This window comes from Mus caroli, chromosome 18 (assembly GCF_900094665.2).
Source record: "Mus caroli chromosome 18, CAROLI_EIJ_v1.1, whole genome shotgun sequence".
Classification (NCBI taxonomy): Eukaryota; Metazoa; Chordata; class Mammalia; order Rodentia; family Muridae; genus Mus; species Mus caroli.
Genome location: NC_034587.1, coordinates 39,244,453 through 39,256,010, shown reverse-complemented (window position 1 = coordinate 39,256,010; position 11,558 = coordinate 39,244,453). Strand labels below are relative to the sequence as shown.

Here is an 11,558-nt window from a genome sequence, read left to right as displayed (position 1 = left end):
GAGAGAGAGAGAGAGAGAGAGAGAGAGAGAACAAATGAACGAATGAACGAACGAACACAACCTCAGGCACTGGTCTTTGCCTTTCTACCTTGTTTGAGATGGGCTGCTGTACGCCAGGCTGGCTGGACTGTGATTCCTGGGGTTCTCCTGACACAGCCTCCCATCTCAACTCAGAGCACTGAGGTACACACATAGGGCTTTAGTTGGGTTCTGGGCACTTGAACTCTAACCCTCATGCTTGTATGACTCATGCAGCCACCTCCCTGGCTCTTGTATTGACCTCTTTGTATTGTTTCTGCTGTCATGCTCATTTTGCTGGTTATTAATCTATGTGGCAGATATATGTCATAAATATGTAATACATACATATAAGTATACAATAATAATATGAAGTACATAAAATATATAGTTGCCTTTAAACTGAATAGATTTTCTTTCCCTATTCAATAGTGAAATGAATGCAGGAATTATAAAAACAGATCAAAACTATGAAAAGATGATGTTTAAAGAAGCTTTGAAAACAGGTTTTTTTGAGTTTCAGGTATGCTATTCTTTTGGGGTCAACCATGTAAGCATTAATATGGTGTATTTCCGCCTTTTTCTCCTTGCTATGAAATAATTGCATGTCCAAAGTACAGACTGACAAACTTTTCAATGAGTTTCTAAGTTTTCTGATAAATTGTGACTCAAAAGTAGTTTTCTTTGACACTGTGTTTGTGGAATCTACTTAGTACAGAAAATTCTGCTTTTATTTTACTCTTGAGTATTAAGGGGAGGTCCTCCTGTCTCCAGTTAGGCATGTGTCAACCCTGTCTTGCTGCACAAAAGCATTTAAAATTGATAAATATGAAGGCAAAGGTGTAATTAATTGCCATCCGCATCAAAGCAAATGATGTCTGAGTTTTTCCACTAGGTGTCACTGTTTTTCCAAGTTTGGCATTTCAAGGGCCACATGTAGCTTTACTCAACCAGTTTTGTAAAATGTCACACTGGGATTTATGTAACTTGGTTTTTAGATGTGGTTAAATAAGGCCAAATGCTGAGCATAGAAATCTTGTATTCATACCCCTTTATGTTGCTCTGGGCACTGCTCAAAGCCTGACCTTAGAGAACAGACAGTTCAGAGGTCTAGCTTTATGTCTCACAGACAGACATACCTTAAAATGCCTTTAAAGGAAGAAAGATAGGTAGGTAAGTAGGTAGGTAGTTAGGTAGACAGGTAGGCAGAAAAGAAGGAAATGGCTGAACTTGGTGGGCTTGTGCCTGTAATCCCAGTACTTGGAAGACTAAGGCAGGAGGATTGCTATGAATTTGAGGTTAGCCTGGATTAAAAAGCATGCTCATGAAAATGGAGGCACAGCAAGCCTGGAATTCATAGCAAAACCCTGTCTTAGAAACTCCAAACCAGGTGGACACACAAGCAAAATTCTGATACTGTTTTTTTTCCCTTTGTTATGGAGAAAAATTGAAACAGTTTTCTGGTTTATTATAAGTCCAGAGCCTTGCATGTTGTAGGCATGCATTCTTGCTACTTTAGCTACATTTACAGACTTCTTTCTTGACAATCGTAATATAAATGCATGGTATTCTCTCAATAAAAGATTATTTTTCTATTGTAGACTTTAAAAAAATAAAGTGAAACATTTATCATAACTTTTACAAAACTAATCCTTCATGCATTAAAACCAAGAAACTGAATTTTTCATCTTCATTTTAAAGATGAGGAAAATGACAAACCATTTGAAATTTGTGTAGGCTGCGAAAGACAAATACCGTGAGCTGGCCACGGAGGGGATGCACAGAGAACTTGTGTTCCGCTTTATTGAAGTTCAGACAATCCTTCTGACTCCATTCTGTCCGCATTTGTGTGAGCACATCTGGACACTGCTTGGAAAGGTATACCATTGGGTTCAAAAGGTCCTGGGGAAGGAATATGGTTTGGTTTCAGTAAGTGTTGTGATAACGTTATTCCTAAGTTCAGCAACAGTAACAGATTCATCATCATAATTCTAACAGGTCCAAAAGTTAATGCAAGATTTTATACATTTGTAGATGTACAATGTGTTAAAATGTGATCATATATATTTGATTCCCATCTGTATTTGAATATGTTCAGATGTACATTTGAATGCATGTGTAATACAGTTCTTCCAGTGGTTAAAAAGGTGGAAATATTTTAGAGAGCTGTAAATATCAGAACGAAGTGCTCATAAACAAAGATATAAGGGTATGCTTACATATATGTTCTTTTAAATATAAAACTCCTGCATATATAGGGCTGCATGTCAAGGATGATATGTTAGCAGTCACAGTGGGAAGAGCAATTCACTTACCTCTCCTAGGCTTGCAGATCAGGAAACTGGCCTGTTCATGTTCCTTTTTAGTCATGAGCACATGCACAAATGTGCTACTAGTGATCTGTATGCTGAATGGCCATACTTTTAATACTGGATGTATTAATAGGATAAAAACTGAGAGCATGCATAATTTATATAATAATGATTAAATTTAGGCAAATTAGCATTACATAATTTTCTTTGAAAGTGAGCATATGTGTGTGGGTATTAATATGCTTGTACAAATGGATGCTAATTAAGAATGTAGAGTCAGACTTCGCAGCTTGAATTCTAGGGAACATTAGATCAGGGACTGTAGAAGTGTGCTGTGTGTAGTCAGGTTTGAACTTGGGGCACACGATTACAGATGGTAGCTGTGGTGTGAAACTGTAAGCAAGGCCTGGAAAGCAAGTGTTGTTTAATCTCAACTTTTTTTTTTTTTTTTTTTTAAGCCTGATTCAATCATGCATGCCTCATGGCCTGTGGCAGGCCCCGTGGATGAGTCCTTGATCCGTTCCTCACAGTATCTCATGGAAGTAGCACATGACCTTAGATTACGGCTCAAGAATTACATGATGCCAGCTAAAGGGAAGGTGATGTCATCCTTTAAGCAGTTTTTTAAAGAGATCATTCCTTATCATGGGCAGTCAGATACAAACTCGTGAAAACTAAGTGACTAAAATGGGTCGTGCTGTGTGCACCATGGATACAGCTCTGAAGCATCTATGTTCTAACTTAAAGGTCTGGAGCGTCTATGTTCCAACTGTTCAAGGTGTGGAGCACGTATGTTCTAACAGTTAAAAGTCTGAAGTGCGTATGTTCTAACTGTTAAAGGCCTGAAGCATGTATATTCTGTTAAAGGTCTGAAACATGTATGTTCTAACTGTTAAAGGTCTGGAGCATGTATGTTCTGTTAAAGGCCTGAAGCATGTATGTTCTAATAGTTAAAGGTCTGAAGTGTGTACGTTCTAACTGCCAAGGGTCTGTGCACATATTTCCTAACTGCTAAAGGTGATGGTTTAGGTGCTGAGTGTTCTCATTGGTTTACACAAGAACGCATGGTTTTCTTTTCTCCTATGCAGAAGACTGACAAGCAGCCAGCTCAGAGGCCCTCACACTGCACCATCTATGTGGCAAAGAACTACCCTGTCTGGCAGCACATTACCCTGACAACCCTGCGGAGCCACTTTGAGGTGATGCAGTTTTTCTCAGTATTGTCTGCTTAAGATATTTTTGGTTTTAGGATATTAAAGGTACGAGGGAGGGAACAGACAGGTGGCCTTTTTCAATTCTCTCCAGGCAGAGAGTGTCCTTTGTTATCCTTGGTAGCTCATACATGGATGCCAAGAGAAAAACTACCATCTTTCAACATTTCTGAAGCTTTCTTACAAAAAAATATATTGAACCTAGTTGTTTGTAATTAAAAGGCATGTAGTTTTTTTTTTTTTTTCTTTCTCTTTCTTTCTTTTTTTCTGCATGCGTAGTTAAAATGATGAAGCACGGGACAGAATTTACCTTTTGAATTCCTTGTGACTTTAGCAGTGATTGGATTTATAAAGACTCAGCTTTTGGAGCACTGGGGCATTTGGAGTAAATTAAAGCTCTGCTCTTTACTACTTAAGAGACTGCTGCTTACCTTGTGGTTGCCCGTGGAATGCTCTCAAAGATGTCAGCTCAGTATATATGGAACGAAACAGATCTGTATGTAGGAAGCTCAGTGTCTAATTTAGGTCAAAATTTTTGTTCTTGATTTGTGTGTGTGTGGGTGTTACTATGTAGCCCTGAGTGGCCAGGAGCTTGCAGAGGCTCTCCTGCCTCTGACTCCCAAATGCTGGAATTAAAGGTGTGCCACTACTCTTGGCCCTAACTTTTCATTTTTGTTTTTGTTTTTTGAGGTAGGATTTCTCTGTGTAGTCCTGGCTGTCCTGGAACTCATTCCATAGACCAGGCTGGCCTGGAACTCAGAGGTCCTCCTGCCTTTACCTTTCATGTGCTGGGATTAAAGGAGTGTGCCATCATCGCCCACTCTTACATTTTCTTTTTTTAAAAAAGTAATTGTTTTATGTACATTATTATAGTAGCATATGTATACTATTTTAAGTATATACTATCTGTTCGTATGTATGTCTGTGTATGGACCATATACATGCCTATACATCAGTGATATATGATAAGGTTTTGGGTTTTTTTGTTTGTTTTGTTTTGACAGAAATGATACTATTTTTATCATCAGTAACTAGAGAATCTTTCTTTTTCCTTCACATTTGTAAAAGAAAGTATTTTTATTTACTTATATATTTTAGGGCTTTGTTTGCATGTATGTCATTTGATGCCAGAAAATGGCATCAGATCCCATTATAGATGGTTGTGAGCCACCATGTAGTCGCTGAGAACTGAACTCAGAACCTCTGGAAGAACAGCCAGTGTTCTTAACCACTGACCCATCTCTCCAGCCCCAAGTGTTCAAAAAGCAGTCATATTTCAGGTCTAGAGAGATGGCCCCTGCCAAGGACCTGAATTTGGTTTTCAACACCTGCGTCAGGCAGCTCACAACTGCCTGTAACTCTAGCTCCAGGGAGATCTGATGCCTCTCACCCCGTGAATACCTGGTCTCATGTGCACATACAAACACATAATGGGGAAATTACAACTCCCCTAAAGTTGTCATGCATGTTTTGTATAAGAAATGTGTTGCTTTCCACTTTAATATGACCAATGAAATAATAAGATCTTTGAAGTTGAAGACAAGATCTTTATATGACCACACCAGTCTTTTACTAGGTAAGCTTGCCTCCCGGAGGGGCTGCTTTTACTAAGGAAGATAAAGATTCAGTGCAGCGCATCGTGTTTCTCATTTGGACTGACAGGCATGCTTCTTCCATTCCGAGCGAGGGGAAGGTCTTTCTGCCCTAGCCACTGAACTTGTACTTTATGAGGCTGGGCTGGGCACCCTTCTCTAACAGCTGGCTAAGGCCTCCTTCTGTGTCTGGCACAGTTCTGGCAGCCATACCTGTGGTCTTGCATCATTTTCTAAATACCTCTCTTTACACACCTCTCCTGCTCCCATTTTTAGGCCAACAATGGAAAGTTGCCTGATAACAAAGTCATTGCTAGTGAACTAGGCAGTTTGCCAGAGTTGAAGAAATATATGAAGAAAGTGATGCCGTTCGTTGCTATGATTAAGGTAAGCAGTATGGACGTCGGACAGCTGTGCCTGCTTGAGAACTGTTTAGGTAGGACAGGAGAGGGAAAGGGAAGAAAGCCTTGGACACAGTCTCCCCCAGTGACGTGCTAAATAGCTCTTTTAAGTCAGTGATTGAGACATGAACAGTCAGATTTTGAATTTACCTGTAGACTTGCTGACTATGTGAAAATATGCATTCCAGGAGAAAATCAGGCTTACTTAGAGTTGGTGCATTGAATTAGTCCCATGTTCTGCCTTCCTTCCTTCCAATTGTGGGGAAGAAACACATTCTTTTGCTTATGTTGGGGCATTACCAGTAGATCCCTTGCCTGGAACCACATTTCTACGTTTCTGTGGCTGAAGCTGAGCTGCATGAGTTACAGTGATCGCACGTGGTTTTGAGCTGCTAAGTTCTTTGTTATGAAAGAGTTGAATTCTTTAGGATCTCAACATCAAATTTGTCTTTTATTTTTAATTAACTAATTAATTTTTTGATACAGGGACTCTCTATGTAGTCCTAGCTAGCCTTGAACTCTTCTTTGTAGATCTGGCTGGCCTCATGCTCACAGAGATTGACCTGCCTCTGCCTCTATTTATTTATTTATTTATTTATTTATTTATTTATTTATTTATTTTTACCTGCCCAAGACAGGGTTTCTCTGTGTAGCCCCGACTGTCCTAGAACTCACTTTGTAGACCAGACTGGCTTCAAACTCAGAAATCCTCATGCCTTTTCCTCTCCTATTCTGGGACTAAAGGCATGTGTCACCATGTCTAACAGTAATATATTTTAAAATAATATTCTTAATTTGCCAACAAAAAAATTAATGGTTTTGCAAATGTTGAAAATGATTGATGAATCTCAGAATAAGAAAACAGCTTTCTTGGGCTGGAAATTGGCTCACATGGTAGAAAGTTTACCCAGCATGTCCAGGGCTCTGGGTTTGATTCCTAGCACCACAGTAAATCTGACTTGGTGTATTCCTATAACTCTAGGGCTTGGGAGGTTGAAGCAGGGGGATAAGAATTTCAAGAACTCCTTAGTGACATACTAAGTTGTAAACAACCTGGACCACATGAGAGTGTGTCTCTAAAGAGATTGGCTTTCTAGTACTTCTATGGAAAAGGAAATAGAATGTAGGTGATGCCTTACTGCATTTTTCTGCTGCTATAACAGAATACCACAGACTGGATACTCCCCCTCCCCTGGCCTTTATGATGTTGGCAATTAAATGTAGTGCTTTGTACATGTTAGGCAAATGTCCTATCACCAAGTGACATCCCTAGCCAAAGACTGATAATTGCTTAAACACTGAGAGTTTGTTTGGCTTGTGGTTCTGTAGGTAGGGAAGTTAAGAGCAGCACTGGCCCCTGCCCGATGGCCTTGTGCTGAGTCCGTGGGAGGAAGGCAGGTGAGGCACACCTGCAGCACGCATGCATCAGTACCTGACACTCTGTATAAAGGCACTGAGCTACTGCCGATGGTGGCAGAAGGCAGTGGGTAGGAGGAATAGTGCGGGGCCACTGTCCTGTGACCGGGACACATTGCATCATACAGCTGTAGTGTAGGGAAGGTGGGCCGCTAAGGTTATGTTTTGAGTAGCAAATACTTAATGTTGAAGGAAATTAAGAATAGGAAATTGTCTTTTGAATATTACAAGATTATCTGGATACCTATATAGAATGACAGTATCAGTTTTTCTTTAAGCTTTCAGGAATATCTTCTGTAATTTTAATGTTTATTACCTTGGAAAATTATAAAATTATTAGCTCAAGGGATTTTTTTAAATGCTTTTTTTGACTCTTTTGGTTTGATTCTTTTTGGTTTGTCATCTAAATAAACAGTTATTAAGCCACATTTATTTTCAAATCTGAAAACTCTACGCTTTCTAGTCTTTTCAATACTACCTTAAATCTCATCTTGTTTTAAATGGCAATTATTCTGAGCAAGTAATTTCATTAACAAGCAAACATAGATAAGGGAAACCCACGAGTCAAAGCCCTTTCCTTTACCTGCTGCAATATAAAGATGTTATCAGTAGAGAGAGTGATTACTTAGGAAAAATAGATTCTTTTTAACATGTCTTTAATGTGATTTTGTTTTTGAAACCATTTGGCTATTAGGAAAACATGGAGAAGAAAGGGCCGAGAGTCTTGGATTTAGAGTTGGAATTTGATGAGCAGGCAGTGCTTATGGAGAATATAGTCTACCTAACCAATTCTCTCGAGGTAAGAGGCCAGGGATGGTAGGTAATTACTGTGGTTTTCTATTACTTTTACAGCCCACTAGGATACTTTTCATAATATATTTGACCCAATATATTATTAATAAATGTTTTTGAGATGAAAATAGATGAATGGATATAAAAGTTGCAGAAAGAAAATGATGTGTTATCTTATTCATTTATCAGTTATCTTACACATAACACATGGGCCATGTGTGGCTAGGGATTCTCCCTAGATTGTCTTTAGAGCAGTCAGGAGAATTCCATGAGTGTGTGTGTGTGTGTGTGTGTGTGTGTGTGTGTGTGTGTTTGTATGTATACACGTGTACATGCACGCGCGGCCACACACAGAACAGAACAGAACAAAAAACTAAGAAACCTCAAAAGCTCGCAAACCAGAGGGACACCTTTTATTTAGATGCCTTAAAAGCCTCTCTATTATGCTGTGCTCCGAATTGTCCCACCTTCGTCCCGCAGAGTAACAGAACTGGCGTAATCTGTGGTCCTGGTGCATTTTCAGTTTCCCCTTACACAGGATCTAAAAATACTTAGCTCAGGCAAAAGGAAAGCAAATTGCTTTACAATACTGTTAGAAGACTCAAAATGTGATTCTAATGATGATGAGGACACTAAAAACCATGCAGGTTTCAAGTGACTGAGAACTGTTCCGTGGAGTATAGAGCTGAGGAGAGGTCTACAGGAGAGTTTGCTTTATTCACTAGTGCTGTGCTTTTTGAACCCAGAATGCTGTGCTTGTTAAGCCTATTGATCACGAAGTCAAAGCTTAGTAGATTGCTCATGTATATACATTCATGTAGGTCAAATACTGTTCAGGGCTTTCATGTGCACGGTAGGCACACACCTTCGAGGCCTCTACTTGGGCATCTGCAGTATGTTACGTGACTGAACTTTCTCTGCTTATGTAACGTCTCACATGATAAACTTGGGAGCTTCTGCTTGCGTAGGAAGAAGGCTTTCATGCTGCTTCCCTTCTGATGTGGCGGGCAGATGCCAGATTCCAGTATAGAGAGTGCCACACCCGACGGGACGGGGAACAAAGCCACGAGACAGCTAAGACGAGTGCTGAGGACAGATGGTGGATTTCATTTAACATTAATAAGGAAAACAATAAAATTGTACAGATCATTTCCTATTAAGTGGCAAAGCCATCGTGTTCTTAATGAGATGAAGTGGTGATTAATTTCAGTCATATTAAGTGCACTGATGACTTTTGTTTCCCATCCACTCAGCTAGAACACATAGAAGTCAAGTTTGCCTCTGAAGCTGAAGATAAAGTCAAGGAAGAATGTTGTCCTGGGAAGCCACTTAACGTTTTCAGAACAGAAGTAAGTTGAAGACGCCATATTGAATCATTGCCTCTTAGGCCTAGACGAGACTTGGAGGTCATTGCAGCAGTGGTTCATGTATAGGTGGAGGGCATTGAATGTGAAGGGTTGGAAATGGGGCTGGGCCTGTGCAGTATTGGTTATTACTTACTTCATCTGATGGTAGCGTTAGTTATTACTTGCAGTTTTAAAAAATAAAGTAAGATGTTCTAAAATTGATTTTTATTGAAAGAAAGGCAAAAACAATCTAGCTGTGAGTAAGACTTGCAAGTGCCCTATTTTGACTTTTCAACTGTTATGCAAGGATTTTTGGTTTTTGGTATAAACCAGGCAAGAGCTCTTAATTACTGTAGGAACTGTACTTTTTGGTCATTATTGATGGAAGTATAAAGGTCTTACAGATTCTATTGAGCCTCCAGGAAACCATTCAGATTTGGACTACAATTAAGACTCCACTGGAGGACATAGGACCGAGGTTGCTTTGATCACATTTAACTGAAAACAGGTCTGTTTTGAAATAGTACAGGAATCACAGTCTTGGAGACCTCCTGACATTATCGTTCTGTGATGATTCTCTCATTGTCTCACGGTGTGGCTTGCAGAAATGCAGTCCTTTTGGGAAGAAATGAATGAATGAAGTAATGTTCATTATACAGCCATAATATTCTTGTTGGGGATATGGAAATCTGTAAAGTGCCTCTTCTTGTGTTTGACCTATCGTAGCAAGGTTGAACAAATGATGGCAGTGGAGGAGAAAATGTCCTTCATGTTCTGGTGTGTCACCAGCGTTAGTATGCGCAGTGTAGTCCATACACCAGGGCATCTTGGTGTAGACATACATGAACTTTGATAGTTTTTCTTTCATATTTGACTGTCCTGGTCATAATTTTAGAATACAGAATTAGAGATATTTTTAGTGGGTATAGAAATGTGGTAGAGATCACTCTTGTTTTTTTGACAGTATTCAAGTTTGATGTGTCATAACTTGTATTTTTCCTGTCCCAGCCTGGTGTGCAAGTTTCCCTAGTAAATCCTCAGCCGTCAAGTGGGCACTTCTCCACTAAAATCGACATCAGGCAAGGAGATAGCTGTGAGTCCATAATCAGACGCTTGACGAAAACGGACCGAGGAATCAAAGGTAAAAGGGTTTTCTGAAAACCCCCACTTAGCAGGAGCTTATGTATTGATGAGTTATTCATCGAAAAGACAGCAAAAGCTTGCCTAAGGACAGCGGTGTAGCACTTTGGGAAGCGGATTGGGCCCAGACCTGGAGACATCGATTTTCTTGGGCTTGCTTGGGGTTAGGTAGCTTGGTAACTCTGCTGTGTCACTTGAGCGCCAAGCACATTCTCTTTCAGTGTCATGAGTACACTGGATTAGACTTTTCTTTTCAGTATCCTAGAATCCTGTTTGTGAAATTACAATAAGTGATTTGTGTCTCTTAGAGGTGATTCAGAGTTAGGGAACACATACCTTAGTATTGTAGACTAAGTTGTCCAGCGGGGTCTCTCCCTAGGTGAGACGGGAGACTGTCTGCGTGCTTTCCACGTGTTAGCTTTTTACAGTCTACATACAGTGTGTTCTCAGCATCATTAGTCCCCTCATAGAGATAGTGAAATGGAGGCTTACAAAGGTTAAGGAACTTGTCAGGTTTGTTTAGCTGGAAAATCTCAAGCCTAGAATTCAAACTGTTTGACTCCAAAGCTTATATTTTTTCTGTTAAACAGTGTTTCTCCATGCAAAATAAATAAATAGTTTCAGTTGCTGACCTAGATTGAGAGTATATTTTTGTGTGATTAAAGCCAGTATAAACAGCCTCCCCACTACCTTGTAGGGTCTTACTGTGTGGTTCTGGCTGGCCTGAAGCTTGCTGTGTAGACCAAGTTTCCTGAAACTCAGAGATCCGCCTGCCTCTGCCTCCTGAGGGCTGTGGCTGCCCTTTTCAGGCCTCAGTGTATTCGTTTTCTTGTTGCTATGAAAAAATGGCTGACAAGAAGCAACTGAAGGAAGGAAAGAAGGATTTTGGCTCCGGCTTGTGCGTGTAGTCCACGGTGGCAGGGCCCTGACAGTAAGGCCAGCCCCTGACTGTTGCAGCAAGTTCCTAAAGTGCTGGTCACGGTACATTTGCTGTTGGGAAGCAGGAGGGTGAGCACTAGGACGAAGACGTCCTTTTCCAGGAACCAAGGGGTGGTGCCACCCACATTCAGAGCTGGGCTCTCCTCATTTACACCTCTCTGGAGATGCTCTTGCAGAGATATCCAGATCGGCGTGCTTCCCTCATCCTTAATGCAGTCAAGTCAATGAAGAGTAACCGCCACTCTAACCTGTGCTGGTGAATACGAGAGGCGGGTTAGTGTGTCTCCATATTACTTTTCTCCAGAATTACTAAGACTGACTAATGCTAAGATTCTTCCTTTTAAATGATACCTATCTTGCCTTCTCCGTGTGTGTGTATGTGTGTGTGTGT

At 40.3% G+C, this 11,558-nt stretch overlaps 1 protein-coding gene across 1 annotated transcript in view; it reads left to right on the top strand.

The window, feature by feature from the left end:
• The window catches only part of Lars (leucyl-tRNA synthetase), a 64,241-nt gene that overhangs the window by 45,172 nt on the left and 7,511 nt on the right, over window positions 1-11,558 (top strand). Inside the window, exons 24-31 of the mRNA XM_021150615.2 lie at window positions 451-541; window positions 1,756-1,896; window positions 2,789-2,929; window positions 3,419-3,529; window positions 5,410-5,520; window positions 7,645-7,749; window positions 8,996-9,091; window positions 10,097-10,229. Of these exons, the coding sequence (XP_021006274.1) occupies window positions 451-541; window positions 1,756-1,896; window positions 2,789-2,929; window positions 3,419-3,529; window positions 5,410-5,520; window positions 7,645-7,749; window positions 8,996-9,091; window positions 10,097-10,229 (929 nt within the window). The remainder of the gene's footprint in view (window positions 1-450; window positions 542-1,755; window positions 1,897-2,788; window positions 2,930-3,418; window positions 3,530-5,409; window positions 5,521-7,644; window positions 7,750-8,995; window positions 9,092-10,096; window positions 10,230-11,558) is intronic.